This window comes from Diaporthe citri (assembly GCF_014595645.1).
Source record: "Diaporthe citri strain NFHF-8-4 chromosome Unknown scaffold_6, whole genome shotgun sequence".
Classification (NCBI taxonomy): Eukaryota; Fungi; Ascomycota; class Sordariomycetes; order Diaporthales; family Diaporthaceae; genus Diaporthe; species Diaporthe citri.
Genome location: NW_025064851.1, coordinates 713,678 through 733,529, shown reverse-complemented (window position 1 = coordinate 733,529; position 19,852 = coordinate 713,678). Strand labels below are relative to the sequence as shown.

At 55.6% G+C, this 19,852-nt stretch overlaps 7 protein-coding genes across 7 annotated transcripts; 4 read left to right on the top strand and 3 right to left on the bottom strand.

Annotated features, from left to right (window-relative positions):
* Window positions 1-4,284: 4,284 nt before the first annotated feature.
* INS49_012221 (uncharacterized protein) lies at window positions 4,285-4,629 on the bottom strand (the record flags this gene model as incomplete). Its single annotated transcript, XM_043172926.1, has 1 exon — window positions 4,285-4,629. One exon carries the CDS (start codon window positions 4,627-4,629, stop codon window positions 4,285-4,287), a length of 345 nt encoding a protein of 114 aa, XP_043022223.1.
* A 531-nt stretch (window positions 4,630-5,160) lies between these two features.
* Window positions 5,161-5,730, bottom strand: INS49_012220 (uncharacterized protein; the record flags this gene model as incomplete). Its single annotated transcript, XM_043172925.1, has 1 exon — window positions 5,161-5,730. One exon carries the CDS (start codon window positions 5,728-5,730, stop codon window positions 5,161-5,163), a length of 570 nt encoding a protein of 189 aa, XP_043022222.1.
* A 1,077-nt stretch (window positions 5,731-6,807) lies between these two features.
* On the top strand, window positions 6,808-7,894 carry INS49_012219 (uncharacterized protein; the record flags this gene model as incomplete). The annotated part of the gene is made up of 2 exons (XM_043172924.1): window positions 6,808-6,832; window positions 6,897-7,894. The coding sequence occupies 2 exons, from the start codon at window positions 6,808-6,810 to the stop codon at window positions 7,892-7,894; spliced, it is 1,023 nt and encodes a 340-aa protein (XP_043022221.1).
* Window positions 7,895-8,090: 196 nt separating this feature from the next.
* INS49_012218 (uncharacterized protein) lies at window positions 8,091-9,443 on the bottom strand (the record flags this gene model as incomplete). Its single annotated transcript, XM_043172923.1, has 1 exon — window positions 8,091-9,443. The coding sequence occupies one exon, from the start codon at window positions 9,441-9,443 to the stop codon at window positions 8,091-8,093; it is 1,353 nt and encodes a 450-aa protein (XP_043022220.1).
* Window positions 9,444-11,049: 1,606 nt separating this feature from the next.
* INS49_012217 (uncharacterized protein) lies at window positions 11,050-13,074 on the top strand (the record flags this gene model as incomplete). Its single annotated transcript, XM_043172922.1, has 4 exons — window positions 11,050-11,548; window positions 11,620-11,722; window positions 11,783-11,997; window positions 12,062-13,074. 4 exons carry the CDS (start codon window positions 11,050-11,052, stop codon window positions 13,072-13,074), a joined length of 1,830 nt encoding a protein of 609 aa, XP_043022219.1.
* Window positions 13,075-13,854: 780 nt separating this feature from the next.
* INS49_012216 (uncharacterized protein) lies at window positions 13,855-16,222 on the top strand (the record flags this gene model as incomplete). The annotated part of the gene is made up of 4 exons (XM_043172921.1): window positions 13,855-14,739; window positions 14,808-15,534; window positions 15,595-15,633; window positions 15,780-16,222. The coding sequence occupies 4 exons, from the start codon at window positions 13,855-13,857 to the stop codon at window positions 16,220-16,222; spliced, it is 2,094 nt and encodes a 697-aa protein (XP_043022218.1).
* Window positions 16,223-16,484: 262 nt separating this feature from the next.
* Window positions 16,485-19,013, top strand: INS49_012215 (uncharacterized protein; the record flags this gene model as incomplete). The annotated part of the gene is made up of 1 exon (XM_043172920.1): window positions 16,485-19,013. One exon carries the CDS (start codon window positions 16,485-16,487, stop codon window positions 19,011-19,013), a length of 2,529 nt encoding a protein of 842 aa, XP_043022217.1.
* Between the last annotated feature and the right edge of the window lie 839 nt (window positions 19,014-19,852).

The window sequence follows — 19,852 nt, the reverse complement described above, 5'->3', positions numbered from 1 at the left end:
GTGAATTACCCCTCCTGCCTGTCGTGTGGCGGTGACGACAGTCATAGGGACCCGAATGTTCAGCCATTCCACGGGCGGCGAACGGACAAGCGACCCAAGACCTGCCACGGTCGTGACAAGCTCACAGAGTCAGAACCTTCGCCAGTCAGCAGTCAAAGCGCTGAGACAGGTCGGCCAAGCTGGTCTGACTGACGACTGAGGAGTGCGCACGCGCGTGTGTGCGTGTGCACCGTCTATTCTCGGGCCACTCGCAACAATGTCGGGCGACAAGACAGTCCGAATCCATCACAATGCCCGACTTCCAGACTGCCGGTGACAGCAAGGCAGGGTAGGGGTGTGGTCTGCAATACGACCGTTTACCCGAAAGCTGGGGTTTCGATGGAACCTTGGAAGAGGGCTGACACGTTGACTGGATGAACTGCTGGCCCTTCCCTGTGCTGCAAGGCACGGCTGGGCGGGGAAGAAGGCAGAAGAAACAAGGATGAGATGAGATGAGATGAAATAAGGGGGACATGCCGCTTGGCTGCCCGCTTGCCGCTGCGGCTACTGCAGGATTTTCTGTGCCTGGCTGCCACCAACTGCCCAGGTGGGCAGCTGCAGGCTGACAGGGGAAGGGGAAGGCGCAAGCTGGTCGAATCGGACGTCATGGAAGAGAGGAGGAGGGCGGAAGGCGGAAGGCGCAACACAGCCCTGGGAGCTAAATGCAGGAACCAGAATCCAGGAACCAGGAACCAGGAACCAAACGGCCATGATTCGGCAAGCCTGGCAGGCTAGAACATCTGCTAGTGACTAGCCCGCGGGCTAAAACTTGTTCGTAACTGTGCAGGTGCGCATGGCCCAGAGGCTTGGGAAATTACCCTCAAGTCCTTAACAAGAGTCGGCCGTCACTCATCCTTCTGTCCGTCAGTCGGCCCCCATCTGCGATCGCATGGCAACACGGTCCGGTAGCACCCTAAGCGATATGCAGGCACAGCAGCACGTCAAGCCACTTGTGTCACTGTCTGCTGATCCGAGGACCCCTCTGCTTGTCTAGTTGTCTGGGCTGTTGTGTTCTTGGTTCGGACAATATTTCGGCCCCCAGTCCGATCAACAGTTCTAGAACCCCAGAACCCAGGTACAGGCAGGGTCGGATCTTGCGCGTGGCCTGCAAGGCGAGGCGAGGCGAGGCGGCGATCACTGCAGCTGGCGGAAGAGATGGCTGCTATAATCGGAAATGAACAGTGGTGACGGGCGATTGGGTGTGCCCAGTTCTGCTAGCAGTGGTCAGCCAGCCCACCAGTCCCTCGGCCTCCGAAAAGGGATGCAACCAGTTCGCCTGCCGCCCATGTCGGACCACAGGCTCTCGTGAGGAGTCAAGTCAATTTCAACAAGTTGGCGTCTCTCTCTGGCCGGTCCCACCTCCACAATCGCTTTCTCGCTCACAGATGCTGGAATGCAAGAGAGCGCATGGCAAGTGTGTTTAGGGTTCCCGCCATCCAAGACCATTGCCGAGCGACCTGTCTTACTCACATCTCCGAAGAGACCGTGCCCCAACGGCACAGACAATCCATCGCCCCTCACTCCCACTCAAAGTCTGCCAGTCTGCCCAGAGTTGACAATTGTTGAATCGAAGCCATTTGCAGACTATCTATTGACCACGGTCTGGCGCAGCGATCCGTCGGCCACCTGGGCATGCTCGGATGGCTTCGTACCTGCAGATACAGTCAGATAGAGCAGCTTACGCGGTCAAATTCCGCTTCACACTCCCAGAGGTTGAGAAATCATGGCGCCCCAGTAACCTCTGCCCCTTTCCTTCTCCATCCACCAGATAGCATTCAACAGCAAAGACTCTGGTGCCGCGGAGGATCCAATCGCTGCTCAGTGGGTCAGTAAGCACATCCATCCGTCCACCAAGATTCCTCATCGTATTGATCCCAGCACCTGGGCGGATGCGCAATTTCCCCCAACCCGCCCGGCGGGGCCAAGACACCATTGTACATCTTCCAAGACGGTCATCCTCCTGATTCATCAGTAAACATTCGCCCAGCAGAACAACGATTTCTTGGGAGCAAGTAACGCGCCAGCACGCCAGGGAAGTTATTCTGGTGAGTCTTGTATTATCCTCGTGTTGTCCAGGCAGGTTGGGGACTGGTTATCAGGCCCACTTTTGCTGAGAAGTGCGGGCGATCACTCGTCTGCCTCTCCTCGCTCCAGCAACCACGCCATGTCCAATATCAAACAGATCCCACGAGCCACCGCCCGTCTCTAAGACGAAAATGAGGCGATTTTCTGGACAAGAACTAGGGGGTCAAGGGCTCCTCTTGGTCCTGCTGTGAAAATGCTCCCTGGGTACCAAATATCCATCAACCGGTCTCTACTCAAGCTTCTGTTCACCTTGTCAAACAAACGCAACCGCAAGTCTTTGTGGACTCTTTGAGTGGACAGGTCCCTGTCAGATGGCCACACCGTTTCATCTGGTTCATTGTGTTGTCACTGCGTGGTTCTGCTACTAGATTCCAGGCCCCCAAACCACATATCTGGGTAGATAGATCAGCTCCTGGAGCTCTTGGTCGGTCTCGGAAGCTGAAATAAGGGATAAATGAATACCAATTCCATTTGTTGGTCATTCTAATGAGTATCCTAAGTTAGCTGCCCCAGTGAGATATAGTTCTTTCCAGCGATGTAGCAGACGATGTTCACCTGATTTAGTTGAAATACCTCCATTGAAGTCTGCATTTGCATATAAAATGAATGTCCATTGCTATGCCATCTAGTAAGTTAAGCTACGTAAGTCCTTATCATTTATCCTCTTTCTCTCTTTCTCTTCTTTGGAAAGCTGCTGACTCCCGTATCAAGAGCCTTTTCTTGGTCTGCCGCCCCCATCTCTTGAGCACTTTCTACTCTAGCACTCACCGTCTGACCTGGATCACCGAAAGCACCCGCAGCAACGTCGAGCTGGCCTAAGTCGCCACTGATCGACTGCGACAGACTCAAGGCACTGGACTGCGGCCCATGGTGACCTCTCGGGCCATTGCCCGGAATAGGAGTCTGGGGCCCATTCGTAGGGGTCTGAGTGGCCCTAGGAGTTGATTTTCCGCTTTTCCTTGCAGGCGGCACGGCTTGGTTGTAGGAGTAGAACAATGGACCTCGGCTCAGCACACGGCCGCTGTCAAGACTGTAGTCACCGAATTTCTTGTCCATCTTTTTGATCGCACCTTTCAGAAGGCCCGCAAGCTCGTTGACTTCGTTGATAAAGACATTTAAATATAATAGTATTAAATATTAACCTTTAAGGAAATATATTAAACTTAAAGTATAATAACAAAATATAATCTTTCTTAAAATTATAAGAAAAAATGAAATAAAAAGCATAAAAAAGACTTAACAGCTTTAATAATATAAATATATATAGCTTAAACTTAAATAATTACTTTATAAAGGATGGCAAGTTAATTTTTATTCCCAGTTATTATATAAGTAATGCAGTCGCGAAATCTTCCGCTGCGCCAAAAGGGAGAGGGACCCACTGGTTGCCCAGGGGGCTCTTTTACAGGCTTATTAGGGGCATAATAAGCCTACCACGCTAGGCTTCAGGGGCATACTGCATCAATAAGCTTTATATTCATTAATAAAAGAAAGAATATCCATTCTTTATATAATAAGACTTAGGCTTTAAAGTTATAATATAACGTAATATATATATTTTTTATTTAATCTGCCCATATGCTGCAGCTACTTAATATGGCGATCTTTGGCCGGCTAAAGATAATGTTTGCAAAGTACTTTTATTAACTTAGGCAGTATGATTCGTTCTTCATAATGGCAAAAGCGCGGTTCCTTTAATTTTATTATAGGGCTGAAACGGAGGTTCTTATGGAGGTAAATATTTAATTTGGGTGGCGGGTAACGGGTAATGGGTTTTTGGCCAGTGTCTAAGCATCTAGCACTTGGAAGTTACCTTATCAATGAAAACCGCCGCAAGGAGCGAGATCATCAAATTTAAGTGCCAGAAATCACCTTAGCAGTTAATTCTGTACTAATTAATAATTTTGCCGGCCAAGAGGGACCGTTCTTTTAACCCCAAAGCGTTCACAAGAGATACAAGCTGCCCCATCTCTCCATCAGGATAGGCTTGGTGAGCAGTTATCCTCGTAGACCTTCACACATCAAGTGTTGCCACAGCCTCGCCTGGTAGTGATCGAAAAGACACGCAAAACCCATAACGCCACCGTGCCCATGTGCTTTTCGTATGACAGAGTATTACGTCCCCATAGGAAGCTCTGATGCCCAAGTAGGCGACGCGGGTCAAGAAGCGTGGCTCTTTTCCTTGGCAAGGCTTTCGCGCCATGCTTGCCACATGAGTGCAAGTCCTGTCAACGCCGCGCCCGCACCCTCCCAGACCGCCGCTTCCACCCAACCCTGCTGCCAGAACACCGTGGCCGACAGCGAGCGCATCGGGACGGTGGCGATGAAGAAGGCACGGTTCTCCTGGTAGGCGGCCAGCGGGTAGTAGATACCCATAGCAATCGCAGCGAGCGAATTAGCTTTCATCTCGGGTGTTGTTGGGCCCGAGAACAAGAGAGTATGTGCTCCGGCTCCAAAGGCCGTTACTCCAAAGAGGTAAATGGTGAGGGCTGACAACGAAGCCATGGTGCGTTGGGCAATGTGTGGTATGATAAATCGGAAGGCTTCAAGCTTTTGACAGCCGAGACGTCACTTGGGCTTGACGGCACGGAGGCTCGAATTGTGCACCAAATTATGTGGATTTGAAGAGTAGGCTGGCCTAAAAAGAAAAGGAAGAAAGGAGAGGTTTGCCCTGGCCCTCTGGGCTGCAGGTGTAGACAGGAGGGGCTTATCGATAAGGGGCCAGTGCAGGGATGCCTTGGCCCAACCATCGAAACTTGTGTCAGCTGGGCTATATCCAGAAGTTAAAATTTACCAACGGCGGATATTTTGGGCCTCAGTCAGGGCTCTCCTTCTTACCCGAGCCTATCTCTTCGATTTTTAAAACCATGCCGACTGGCGGCCATCCCGCCTGCTTTCATTTGTGGATTCTCTATGTTGCCGATTGGGAGAGGATGTTGGATCATATGATTATCATTGTATTACTTGGGCGGTCTGTACAAGTACACCTCACTGCCTGTTGGCTTGTGACTGTATTGCACGAGCTTCCATCCCAAATCATTCCGTTGGTCTTAGATACACTTCGTGTAGCCATTCATCCCACGGCCAATCAACAATATCGCTAAAGGCATCCTCATACATGAAAGCATCGCCTGACCATCTTTCCACGATATCAGAGGGTGGTTCAGGTTCAAGTTCGGCATCTGGTTCAGGCTCGAACAGACAGTATGCGTGGTCAAAGTCGATTAACTTGATTGAGAAGTGGTGTCCAGGCTGGCCCTGGAGGATCACGTTGCGCGGCACCAAATCTCTTTGGAGACCGCCAGCTTGCCGCATCTTACTATCACCATCAAGAATCGCCTTCATGATGGCCTTTCGCTCAGCCCGGCTCCACTCGCAGGCGTTGATTTTGGAGAGCGTGGCTCCTGTGTATCGGACGCATGTCTCCAAGGGGTGCTCGTTTTGGAGCTCCTGATCGAGCTCGCCTTCGTCCCAAGCGTGACCATCGGGAAGGCCCTCCAGCGGAGGATCCCAAGTGCGAGCTGGGAATGTCGCGCCGGTACGGTACGGGAGAGGCGGCTTCTCTTCATCCTGGTGCTTGGCCAAGTAGCTCCATTCCATGAGCATGCGCGCTGGTGAGAGGTGAAGGCGCCTTGAAGGTCCTTGTAAGGGACGGAACTGAGAGCAGACGAGCAGCAGCGCGACCGAAGCAGGCTTTGGGATCGTAATTTTGATTGAATGTCGAAAATTGATGTAGACCACCTGCGTGATAGACATGGACCAAGACATGCTGGCCCAAACTGATGGTGGAGGGGATAAGAAGTTCGTGGGCAATGGCAGAGCTTCAAAGATCCAAGTTGGCTTGCAGGCCCCCAACGGAAACCCGGTACGCCAGAATTAACCGCTCGATCATCTCATGCAGGCTTGGCATTCAACCATAGCGTGAGGATGAGGTCCAAAGCTTGCCCGCTGCGCCGCATACCTGGGCCGCTTCGACCAGGGCGGATGAGGCTGTGATCTGGGCATCATTGGGCAGACTGCGGTGGTTGGAACGAAGCGGCGAGCCCAAATCTCAGGCCGGAGCTGAACATGGAGCTGGCCACTGCCGTATCACCAAGGCGGCGGTGAAGTCAAGTGGTTGGCCAGCCAGAGCTGCCTAGGACTTTTCTATTTCGATCGCTCATGCAACCCGTTTGACCGAAATCGCAAGAAGAGAAGAGAAAAAGGGCAACGTAGGGGTGAGGGGGCGAGCCTGTTAGTAGAGACGGTGATGTATGAGGGGGGAGTAGCTCGTGCTCCGTCGCCAGGCGACGTTGATCCGACGCGACCGGGGTGCCGAGGCTCTCCTGCCCGTGCTCCGTTCTCCGTTCGTCGACCCCACTTTCTCGGTCGCCCCGGTACGGAAACGTCCTGAGTGGTCTAAATGCTCGAATTGCTTCAAAAACCCGCAGGAGCGCAATTAGTAAGCGCAGAAAGCGAGGTCGTGATAACGTCATGCGTGTACCAGTCTTCGGGTTAGGACATAACGTACAAATTCAACTACATTCCCACGTCAAACCCACTTGCTAACTCTCACGTCGACGTCACTACTCATCCGCCTTGGCGACACCAGTGACGGCACGAACAATCGGCAGTCAAATTGGTCAAGACATCAAGAGGGAACAAGAGATATATACCTCATTAACTCACACAAAGAGAGCCAACATGCCTGAATACATGAAAGCAGTCGGTAAGTGACCCCCCGGCCAGGTTGCCAAGACCAATCGCGAGTCCCGCACTCACATCCGGGCCAGACATCAAGGGCGGCAAGGGCCCGATCGACAACCTCTTCATCAACGCCGAGGTGCCCAAGCCCACCCCCGCGGCACACCAGGCCCTGGTCAAGATCAAGGCCTTCGGCCTCAACCGCATGGACCTGATCCAGCGCGAGGGCCACTACCCGCTCCCGCCGCAGGCCGGCCCCATCATGGGCGTCGAGTTCTCGGGCACGGTCGAGGCCCTCGGCTCGGAGGAGGCCCACCACTGCCGCGGCCTCAGGGTCGGCGACGAGGTCTTCGGGCTCGCGTACGGCGGCGCCTACGCCGAGTACATCGCGGTGAGCACCAAGATGCTGCTGCACAAGCCGTCCGGCCTGTCCTGGGAGGCCGCGGCGGGCGTGCCCGAGACCTTCATCACGGCGACGCAGGCGCTGCACTTTGTCGGCGGGTTCGACGACCTCAAGGGCAAGACGGTGCTGTGGCACGCCGGCGCGAGCGGCGTCAGCATCGCGGGGATCCAGCTCAGCCTGCGGGCGGGCGCGGCGCGCGTCTTCGCCACGGCCGGGAGCGCCGAGAAGTGCGCCTTCATCGAGAAGGAGTTGGGGGCTACCAGGGCGTTCAACTACAGGGAGGAGGACTGGTCCAAGGGCGTGCTGGAGGCCACGGGCGGGGCCGGCGCGGACCTGATCGTCGACTACATCGCGGGCGACTACGTGCAGAAGAACCTGGACTGCGCGGCCCGCGAGGCGCGCATCGTCCAGCTGGCCTTCATGGGCGGCGCGCAGCTCAAGGACCTCAACGTCGCGCAGATACTGTATAAGCGCATCCGCTGGGAGGGCAGCACGCTGCGCGCGCGTGACGAGGAGTACCAGGGCCACCTTCGGGACAGGCTCGACCACTACGTGCCGGAAATGGTGAGCGGTGACATCAAGGTGTTTGTGGACAAGGTCTTCAAGATGGAGGAGATCCAGGAGGCGCACCGGCTGATGGAGAAGAATGTCACGAGGGGCAAGATCATTGTTACTGTGCCTTGAGTCAGAAAGCCAACCATCGAGGGCTGCGGGTAAGCTGTGAACTAAATTGGGAATATCAAAAGTGTATTTCGGAAAGGCCCATTCTCTGCTACTCCTCCATGTCTGCAACAATGCCCCTTTTGAGATCCAAGACACTTTTCTCCATCCTTAAACGCCACACCTTGACCAACATCCCGTAATACCAACCACCCAAGCCTTACAAAGGCAACTTCTCATGCAGGAAACGCTTCTTGCCCTCCCCCTCACCGTACACAGCCGACACCTGGCCCGTGCCGCGCACCTTGTACTTGTAGATGGTCAGGCCCTCGAGCCCGACGGGCCCGCGGGCGTGGATCTTGTTGGTGCTGATGCCGACCTCGGTGCCGAAGCCGTACCGCATGCCGTCGGCCATGCGCGTCGACGCGTTCCAGTACACGCCGGCCGAGTCGACGGCCGTCATGAAGCGCTCGGCCTGCGCCTCGTCCGACGTCAGGATCGCGTCCGTGTGGTGCGACCCGTGCGTGTTGATGTGCGCCACCGCCTCGTCCAGCCCGGACACGGCCTTGACGGCCAGGATGAGCGCCAGGTGCTCCGTGTCGTAGTCGGCGTCCTGAGCGTCCTCCACCTTGCCTCCTCCCGTGGTGGACAGCTTGCCCGCCTCGGCTTTGGTCCGGGCGTCGCAGCGGAGGGTGACGCCCTTGGAGAGCAGGGCCTCGGCGACTGCGGGGAAGACGCCGTCAAGGGCGCCCTCGTCGACCAGAAGGGTCTCGAGGCTGTTGCAGGCGGCTGGATAGCTCGTCTTGGAGTCGACGGCGACGGCGGCTGCCAGCTTGGGGTCGGCGGAGCGGTCCAGGTAGGCAGAGCACAGGCCATCGGCGTGGCCCAGGACGGGGATCTTAGTGTTGTCCTTGACGTAACGCACCAGGTCGTTGCCGCCGCGTGGGATGACCAGGTCGATATAGGCGTCGAGAGCTAGCAGCTGGGGAATGACGTCGCGGGTGGTGACGAGCTGGACGGCAGCCTCGGGCACGGCGACGCTGCCGCTGGCCAGGGCGGCGGAGATGGCCGTGGAGATGGCGACGAAGCTGTGGGTGCTCTCCTTGCCGCCCTTCAGGATAGCGGCATTGCCAGACTTGATGGCCAGACTGGCGATGTTGGCGATGACCTCAGGGCGGGCCTCGAAGATGATGAGCAGCACGCCGATGGGGCAGGTCAGACGTTCCAGCACCAGGCCGTCGTCCAGCCGCGTGCGCAGGTCGACCACGCCCAGAGGGTCGTCCAGCCCGCGCACGTCTAAGATGCCTTTGAGCATATCCTCCCACTTGCCCGCCTTGCCCAGGTCCAGGCGCGAAACCAGGCTCTGCGACAGCTGCCCATCAGCCGCGGCCTGTCGGGCTGCGTCCATGTCCTTGGCATTCGCGGCCAGGATGGCGTCCTTGGAGGCGACCAAGGAGTCGTGGATGGCTGTCAGGGCGTCATTACGGGCGCTGACGGGGAGGGTGGCGAGGAGGTGCGAGGCGGACTTTGCAGCCTGTGCGGCCTCACGGGCACTCGAGCTTGTCAGGGACATCTTCTGGTCCTGCCGAATGTGTGGAGTCGATCTACGGCTAAGAAATGTAACCAGGACTTGAGAACACAAGTCAAGACGCAGCAAGGCTGAAAGTAAAGATGGGCTGTCTCGTGGTTGTGGAGTTGAGGCTGTCAATGAGAGATGGGTTCGGTTCAGTCATCCGAGTTGAGGTCATTTTCAACAACTCCATGATCGGAGTCGCTTCCCGATCGAGTTCTAGACGGTCATCTTGCATCCAAATTCGAATGCAAGCAAAAGGAACAAGAAAAATGGGTTGACCACTCTCAACAGCCTTTGTCTATTAATTCAAAAGAAGGAGACACTTTGTAAGTGTTTGTCTCATACGGACTCTCACCAAACTCACCGTCATCTTCTGAGTTGTTTTGCAGGGAGGAGTCAGTTCCGGCAGGGGCAGCCGCTGCCCGGGCCGGTCGCGGCCGGGTGTGGTCTGTGCGTTGTTCGGCATCAGTCTGATGGCGAGAGCCGAATCGGTCAGCCGCCAACCCTGGCTGACCCGACCAATTGTGAGAAGACAAAACTACCCAGGAACATTTGGCGCGCACAAGCCTGGAGAACACGTCTTCCGGAGCAGCAGAGACGGAATCCTCCTGCTACGGTCGCAACTGCGACTGCGAAGGAGGCATTGCAAAGCCAAGGACTCAAACTGGGGCGGCGCTGCGGTTTCCGAGCACCTCATCGTGGTGGTAGGAACCACCCTCGGAATGTATGCGACAGACAAGACCTCGGCACACTAGACGGAAAGGAAGAAGCCCGCCCGGCGGATCAAAACAACGTCAGGCTAGGAGATGCCGTCTTTGCCGATCACCTCCCAGTCTAGTTGTTTTGCAAGTCCCACACAGCTGGTCTCTAGTCCCTCTCCTTCAGCACCGCTTGCCATTATAGTCTGACTCGCGCGAGTTCGGACCGTCACGAGGCTACACAGCACACAATTGCCCCGAATCCAGGCAGTGAATGATGTCCTCCTCCGACCAGCAGGGGGGGCACACCCCTCGGCCAGTCGCACGACATGCCGTCGAAAATGGGGCGGACCAGGTATGTATGCAGCCAGCGACTCGGCCAACTCCATCATGCCCGGCGAAAAACACCCGATTGCACCTGTCGGTCTGCATCAAGCGGCGCCGAGGAGGTAAAGTGGGTATAAAGAAAAGCCGGTGCACCCCTTTTCCCTAGTGGCCGTTTCTGGTGCTGCAAAGTGTGCCTCGGTCCTTATTTCCGGCCATCTACCGACGAAACATCTATGCTAGGGCCCTTCAGATCCTGCAGCTACTGTTGCTGTTGCTGCTGCTGCTCTCGTCGTTGAGTCCTCGTTGCCACTTGCCCTCTCCCTGTTACCCAAACACACAACTTTTGTTGCTCGCACTTATTGCTTGCTGTCCGGGTTGAATTGTTCAGCCCATGTTCTTTGTATCTGCTTCGGGCTGCTATGGGTTTTCAAAATACTCTTTGCCATATCCTAATGATTTAATCTGAATTTTTCAAATTTAAATAGCACCGAGTTCCAAGAGGTCTCTTGGCCCATCCCGATTCCTAGTTCCCCTCCCGGCGCCGGTCGCGGCCTCCGAATTGCTAGGTTCCGGGCTTGGCTATGGCAGCAGCAGACCCAGAAAAGAACGAGGGCGATGCCGTTACTCATCAATCCCTTGGCAATGCGGACCCAGAGAAGAAAGCAACCAGAAGTGACAATACACCATCACTGGGGAACGCCGGCAGTGACACAGATTCGCACCTCGCCGCAGACAGCCACGCCGAAGTCGACAGTAAATCCCGCCAGAACTCTGTCGACGAGGACGACGAGGAAGATGATCGGCATCGCGACCCAGAGCCCGAGGGCCCAGAGGGTCTCAACACCGGCATCCCCCCGGAAGATGGCGGGCCGAGTCGGTCTCACTCCCGGGCCTCATCGGCGAGATCACGGCCCCTCGTCATTGTTCCCGGGAAGGAGAGGAGAGGCCTCTTTGCACAACTCACACTCATCCCGGAGGTAGAACGCCCATATGATTACTCACGGAAGACCAAATGGATGATCACGACCATTGTGGCTGCTGCAGCAGCAGGGAGCCCTCTCGGGAGCAACATCTTATACCGTATGTCTCACACGACCTTTGTCACGTTGCGGTAGAAGACGCCCACCTTGCAGTTGCTGACTATGCACTAGCCGCCCTGTCGGAAATGGCTGAATACTTTCATACGAGTGAGACTATCGTCAACTTGAGTGTAGCGTTCTACATGCTGGCAATGTCAATCTTCCCGCTGTGGTGGTGAGTCCCTAGTCTCCATACCTGACCCGGATCCAAGCCGTCTGTCTCACCACTCAACAGGTCATCATTCTCCGAGACACTGGGCCGAAGGACAATTTATGTCGTCTCCTTCAGCCTGTTCGTCGTCTTCAGCGTCCTCAGCGCCGTCAGCACGACCATCTCCATGTTGATCGTCTTCCGCGTCCTCGGGGGCGGCGCTGCGGCATCTGTTCAAGCTGTGGGCGCGGGCACAATTGCAGACCTCTGGGAGCCATTTGAGCGGGGCAGGGCAATGGGTGCGTATCGATCACTACTTGCAACTGTGAGACCTAGACCTGCCTGCTAATTCAGAGCCCACAGGCATATTCTACCTTGGCCCTCTCGCCGGCCCGCTCCTCGCGCCCATCATAGGAGGCGCCCTTGCCCAGGGTTTCGGCTGGCAGAGCACCATGTGGTTTCTAACCTGCTTCGGCGGCCTCAACTTCCTCAGCATAGTCTTCTTCCTGCCCGAGACGCTGGCCCGGCGCAAGCCAGCAGCAGCAGCCACAGGCGGTGCTACGACCAACACCGACAGCGGCAACCTCGACAGGACGACCAGCCTGGCGCGCATGTCGACGCGCCAGTCCGTCGCCGTCAAGACCAGGCGCGGCGCGGCACTGCTCCGCAAGGCCCTCATCGACCCGCTCTCCTGCATCGTGTACCTGCGCTTCCCGCCGGTGGCGCTGACGGTCGGGTTCGCGGCCATCGCGTTCGGGTCCCTCTTCGTGCTGAGCATCTCGATCCAGGGCACCTTCTCGCGGCCGCCCTACGGCTTCCCCGTCATCATCGTGGGCCTGCTGTACATCCCCAGCTCCCTGGGGTACCTCATCTCGTCGCTGTTCGGCGGCAAGTGGGTCGACAGCATCATGCTGCGCGAGGCAAAGAAGGCCGGGCGGTACGACGCGCACGGGAAGCTCGTCTTCCTGCCCGAGGACCGCCTGCGCGAGAACGCGTGGCTCGCTGCTAGTATGTTCCCGGCCGCGATGCTGTGGTTCGGGTGGTGTGCGGACAGGGGCGTGTTCTGGCTTGCGCCCATGGTGGCCAACTTCTTCTTCGGCTTCGCAACAATGCTCATTTTCGGCGCTGCGACTACCATGCTCACGGAGTTCATGCCTAAGAAGAGTTCCAGTGGTGTTGCGCTTAACAACTTTATCCGGAATATCTTCAGCTGTGTTGGTGTTGTGGTTACGGAGCCGCTGATCGGTGCCATGGGCGTGGGGTGGTTGTGTACCATGGTGGCATTATTTGCGTGGATTACTAGTAATCTGGGCATATGGTTGTTGCTAAGGAACGCCTCAAAATGGAGGAAAATGATGGATGAGAAGATGAGATGAGGCACATATATATGCCTTAAGCTGTCGGAGATGGCTTCAAAGATGTGGCAGCCCGCCCGACTCCCCCTTGGCGCCAGGGCTTAACCCTGGAGGGTCTGTCAATCTGGATCACCCTCAGTGCCCATCAGTCACTTAGATGGGCCATTTTCAACATCTCTCAGACCCCCCGAGTTGCTACCACAAAAGATCTATAGTCTGCAGCTTAGAATGAAGCCTCTCTACTTACCCCCGACGAACGAGGTTACTCACTTTCACAACCTAGAGGAAACCGTGAGATCTGGTGAGACACGATGGTACTACACGTGTACTAGATCCGCAGTCGTGCGTGCTTCGGGTGGAGCAGGACCCCTGAACCTTAAAACCCCGATGAAGTCACCGTCCCGGTCGCCCGTCTGGGGTAAGCAACCCGGGGCTGGGGACGAGGATGCGGGGAAAAGCTTCAGCCCTCCATTCGCCCTTGCAGAACGGCAACCTCGGTGCACGCGGGTAGATGTCGGCAGTATATCTTGCAGGTTCCCATTAAAGCGTATTTGAGCCTCAGACCTACCGCCTTCTCATCATCCAAACAGCCTGGTTATATAGATCAATCGCAGGTGTGTGCCAGTGTGCCATCCAAACCCCGGATCGTCTGGCCGTTGACTTATACGTAATCGCAGGCATCCGGACACCCGGACCCCATACACCCGGACTTGATTTTTGCCTCACAGCCCCCGTTCTCACTCTCCTCCTCATTCTCACTCATTCTATCATTCAGTCACTCATCTCCTCTTCCGAATCACCATGTCTCACCCACAGGACCAGCTGCACACCTCATCCCTCAAGGACCCAGAGTCCTTCTGGGCCGAGCAAGCCAACCACCTCCACTGGCACAAGAAGCCCTCCACCGTCCTGCGCAGGTACACCAAGACCCTGCCCAAGTCGCACAAGACCCACGACCACTGGGAGTGGTTCCCGGACGGCGAGATCTCGACGTGCTACAACTGCGTCGACCGCCACGTGGAGGCGGGCAACGGCGGCAGCCCGGCCATCCTGTACGACAGCCCCGTGACGGGCACCAAGCAGCGCATCACCTACGCGGAGCTGCTGGATGATGTCCAGGCCCTGGCGGCGGTGCTGCGTGCCGAGGGCGTCGGCAAACGCGACAAAGTACTCTTTTATATGCCCATGATCCCCGCCGCGCTGATCGGCTTGCTTGCTGTGTCGCGGCTGGGTGCCATCCATGCTGTTGTGTTTGGGGGCTTTGCGCCCAACGCGCTGGCGCAGCGTATCGATGCTTCGCGACCCAAGGCTATTCTTACTGCGTCTTGTGGGATTGATGGGAATAAGCCGCCGATCCCCTACCGGGATTATATCGAGGAGGCGGAGAGGCTTGCGTCGTGGAAGACGCCCAGGACGATTGTGTGGCAGCGCGAGCAGCTGGCCTGGCACCCTCTTGATAGGGCGAGGGGCGAAATGAACTGGAATCGCCTTGTGAGGAGCGCGAAGTTGAGGGGTCAGAGGGTCAAGGAGTGTGTCCCTGTGAAGGGGACTGATGGGGTGTATGTGATTTATACCAGTGGCACGACTGGGCTGCCCAAGGGAGTGGTTCGGGATGCTGCGGGCCATGCGGTCGGATTGAGTCTGTCAATGAGGCAGATGTTTGGCATCCAGGGGCCTGGTGATGTCGTGAGTATCTTTCAAGCTTTGCTTTCTGGGGATGGGTTTTCGGAATTCACTGACAATGTCTGGAAAAGATGGCCGGCTTCAGTGACATCGGCTGGGTCGTTGCTCACTCCTATACGTTGTACGGCCCTCTCATCGTCGGTGCCGGCACCGTCTTGTACGAGGGCAAGCCAGTCGGCACGCCTGACCCCAGTTCGTTCTGGCGGATGATCGAGGAGTATAATGTAAACGCCCTATTCACTGCACCCACTGCGCTCAGGGCCATTCGCAAGGATGATCCGGAGAACAAGCATATCAGCAAGATTGGTGAGAGAGGCGGGTTGAGATCGCTCAGAGCAATGTTCCTTGCAGGCGAGCGGTCTGAGCCGGCCATCATCACCATGTACCAGGACCTGCTCGGTAAGTACGGTGACGACAAAATCGGCGGAGGCAAGGTCATCGATAACTGGTGGTCTTCCGAGTCTGGCTCGCCCATGACAGGAGTGTCGATGACACCACATGTTGTGAATAACCTTCAAGCGAAACCACCACTGTCTATCAAACCTGGCAGTGCTGGAAAGCCAATGCCGGGATTTGACATACGGGTTGTGGACGATGAGGGCAATGAGCTGGGGAAGGGGAAGATGGGAAACATAGTGCTTAAGACGCCTCTGGCCCCGACTGCTTTTCGGACGTTGTGGGAGGATGAGGAGAGGTTTTACGGAGGGTACCTGAAGAGGTTTGATGGCAAGTGGTTGGATACTGGTGATGCTGGTATCGTAGACAAAGATGGGTACGTCCATATCATGGCCAGGTCAGGTAAGTTGATCCTTTGGGCCCCCTCCTGTTGCAGTGACTTTCGTCTGATCATTTTTCCAGACGACATTATCAACGTAGCTGCCCACCGTTTAAGCACAGGTAAGTTTCTGGCCGTTGACCTCTATCTTCCTCCTTACAACCCTTTCTTCCAACACTTTCCTCCTACCACTACCTTCCTTCCTATCCTCTCTTTTCTCGTCTTTGCAGTCTGGGTTGCTTCCAACCTGACTCACAACCACTTCCAGGCACACTCGAGCAGGCAATCACCTCCCACCCCCAAGTGACCGAGGCGTGCGTAGTCGGTATCCCCGACTCCATGAAAGGCCACCTCCCCTTCGCCTTCGTCCTCAGCTCTTCCACCAGCACACTTGACGACACACAACTCCTCTCCGAGATCCAGAAGCTCGTCCGCACCCAAGTCGGTCCAATCGCGTCACTTGGTGGCATGATCAGGACCACTACGACCGCAAAACCCATCATCCCCAAGACAAGGTCAGGCAAGACCCTACGGAGGGTACTGCGCGAGCTGCTCGAGAACGCCGTCCACGGCGACTTTGACAAGAACGTCAGCGTGCCCAGTACGGTCGAGGACGCTGGTGTTGTTGACACTGCCAAGGGCGCTATCAGGCAGTACTTTGAGAAGAAAGGCGATACGCATCGCGCTATTGAGGGGAGGCCGAAGCTTTAAGATTTGTATCTCGACTTTTCAGAGCCTCCTTGGTTCAGACAGCCCAAATTTTCATCGAGTGTGCGGTTTTCTGCTCGGTCACCTTGCCCCCGAGAGCCAATTCGTCGCCTGCAAAGCCCCAGTCACACGCACCCATACACCCATACACCCATACACCCATACACCCATACACCCATACAAGTTGCTCGTCATCCAGGTCGCGCAAAGTCGCTATTCCGTGCGATCACAGCCATTATCGCTAAACGAGCGGTATGAATTCAAAATGAGCTCACAGGCTCCTCGTCAGTCGCCGCTTGAGCGGGCAAAGGCTGAGATGAATACGCTGGGCCAGGACTTTCAGAAGGATCTCGACAACCTTCGCAGTGCCCCACTCATGGAATACGAAACGCGCATCAACTCACTCGGAAACACATTCCAAGCAAGCCAGAAACTGGCCATAAAAAATGTCAACAATGCTATGAATGCTTCCGACCAGCGAATCCATGATCTCGAGAACCATCTACGAGCGGAGAAGGCTCTTGTGCGAGACGCGATGAAGAGCTTGCTGGCAGAAAAGACTCTTGTGCAAGATACGAATAAACTTCTGCGAGCAGAGAAGGCGCTTACGAAAAAGCTTTCGGCCGAGAGAGAAGCTTCTAAAGCCAAGGACGAGAAAATGAAAGCTGAACTTGATACCGTCAAGGTCGAGCGTGAGGAGGCGAGGTCTGGGCTTCAGAAAGCACGAACCGAGCTGCAGGAGGCGAAACGTGGGCCCGCAAACCTTCAGAGAGATTTGGTAGCTGTCAAACAGCAGAACGCTGACCTTCAGAAGGTGGCCGACGCCGCCGAACAGCGTCGCAAGGGGCTTTTGAACGAACTCGCCGCTGTCAGAAAGCATGAGGCTGACCTTCAGGCCGAGCTCAAAACTGCCGAAGAACGGGTCTCCGCAGTTGAGAATAGATTGAATGCTTCTCAGTCCAGCTTCAATCGGTTCAAGGAGGCCTTGGATGATTTAGTCGACTCCTACAAGCAACAGCTGACCAGGGCTCGGCCTGTCTCTGCGCCCGCCCAGCACAACAATCAGCAGGACAGTGCAGCTGAGGGAAATGGCGGCCCCCGGAGAGGCGGCCATCACATTCAGACTCAGGCCCTTGACTTCAACCTTGCGAATAGCATGAACGGCAACAAGCCTGATTTTACGCTTTGTCAAATTGTTTTGGAAGAAGTCATGCACGAGAAGCATCGGCGATACAACCGCCATTTCCTCAAGCCTGTGGATTCGGTCACCCCGGTTATGCCCACACAGCTTAATGCGACCACGCAACCAGTTGATTTGGACACCATAAAAGAGAAGCTTGCAAAAGGAGTTTACGCTTCGGCCGCCTCATTCAAGACGGATCTCAACCAGATGATTGCAAAATCCAGGTACCGCCCTTCCGGCGACCCTGCCCGAATCGCAGGCCAGCGATTGCTGGAGATATTCGAGGAGAAATGGTCTGCCTCTCGCGTCTCTGACCACGGTCCTGGAGATCATACCAGCCAGGATCAACAGAGCCGCGGTCTCAAGCGGAAGGCCAGCACTGAGCGTCCCATGCCGTCCGAGGGCACTGAAACTGCCACGCGAGCCGTTAGTGTTCCTCCCCTCAACAATCATGCTCCTCAGCCTTCGCGACCTTCTTCTGGCGGTGGCCTCACTACCCGCCAGACTCGGTCCCAACAGGCCTCTGACGCTTCTGCCAGCTCTACAGAGACCGCAGCAGGGGTTTGGAAAGGCCAAGTCATAGTCGGGTCCAACATACAGGTCGACGCTAAGGTGGATGTGGTCGTCAAGAAGGTCAGTGTTGTCAAGCCTGTCAATACCTTCGATGCCTCTTTCAAGGATTTATTCCCCGACAAGCTCGAAGTTCAAGGCCATGTTACCACTGGCTGGTCGGAAGAAGAGCTTCACCAGCTGAACTTCACCCCTGACAGCGACATGATCACATTCCGCATTGAGCAAGCTCCTGATGCCAACAACACAGATTTCACCCGGCTCTTCGATTACTTCATTCTCAGGGAGCGCCATGGTACGGTCAGCTATGCAGGTGGCAACAATGTCAGCAAGGTGTACCTCATTCCCGTGCCGGCAGGATCTCACTATCCCCATTACATCTCCAGTCTGGACTACAAAGAGCTTCCAGGCGATCTAGAAGAGAAAGTCCTCTTGCTAGTCGTGGTGTTCCAGATCAAAGAGCAGGTGAAGGAGAAGATCCGAATTGCTCGGGATGCGGCCATCAAATCAGTCCGCAGTGCTGACGTGAAGGATCTCGCACTCGTGCGCAACCATCTCAGACACCACCCGCTCCCCATCCTTAAGCCAGGCGCCTTTGTAGTGTCTGGCTCTGAGCAACACATGCCCATGCTCAACAAAATAATGCATTCCCGGACGCCGGCGGGACCAAAGGTAGCAGCCTCTCCTCAGGGCTTCTTCCGTCTTTCCTACCCGAACCTCGCCCGGAGCGGGCAGTCCAGCATCGACGGCGTCGAGCTGCCGAAGTGCATTTTCATCCTGGGCCGGGTGATCAGTCCCACAAAGCGTTGGGCGCTCCTCGTCGTGGACATGGAGCACGACGACCGGCCTCTCTGGGGGATCTTGAGCAACAAGATAAACGATTCGCGGCTGGGAAGAGTCATGATGCTGATGAGAAGCAAGTTTCCCTCCTCTTTGGACGAGTGGGAGTCCACCATCACCATGGACCACCAGACAAACCAACTCAAGAAGCGCCTCCAGCTCAACGGCCTGAAGATCGAGCGCTACAGAAGTTCCGACTAGTTACTGTGTCACGAAGTAACATGTACAACAGAAACGAGAATCACCGGCAACAGATCATCGAGAACCATTTCTACAAGACGAAAAAGCCTACCGAGACTCATGGTGCCCCCGTCATGGCAGACGAACTTTCAGAAGCTCGCGGCGAGGATGGACGTGGACTCGGGTCACATTGTATTCCGAAGTGGATCAGGCGCCTTCAAGAGCGATACGGGATGATCATCAATGCGGTGTCTTTTACTTTCTCGTTAGTTCAGTAATATACTTCAATTGTAACAAGCTGCATCATAAATGGGCAAAGACGGGCATGACCAGATCCGGGACCCATCACTGCCTCGACTCCTGGTTAAGCGGGATTGTCTGTATTCCTACCTCTCCGCGCTCGACTGAGTTGCGACCAACAAGAGGCTGAACATCAAGGCCTCTGGTTGAGTTCGTCTGTCACCAGAGGCAGCTCGGTGAGTCTGAACAACATTAGTTAACACCAGAGGTGTAACTCAAAGCATCGCCAGACCCAGGCATACATGAAGAGAACGGATATTCGCGCCAGTAAAAATGGATGGTACACCAGTTTATCACCAGCACTAAGTCAACACCTACGCTTAATTCACACGCCTAACACCAAACACCCCATACGCCCAACACCTATACGCCCAACACCTATACGCCCAATACCCATACGCCTACTACGCACACGCCTAATTTACATACCTAGCACCTATACACCTGATGCAATTCAGGCATGTGAGTGTTATAGCTGCAGCTGTGGCCCGAGAGATGTAAAGGTATACCATCCGTTTCCATCGGTGCGAATATCCGTTCTCTACATGAATGAGACACTG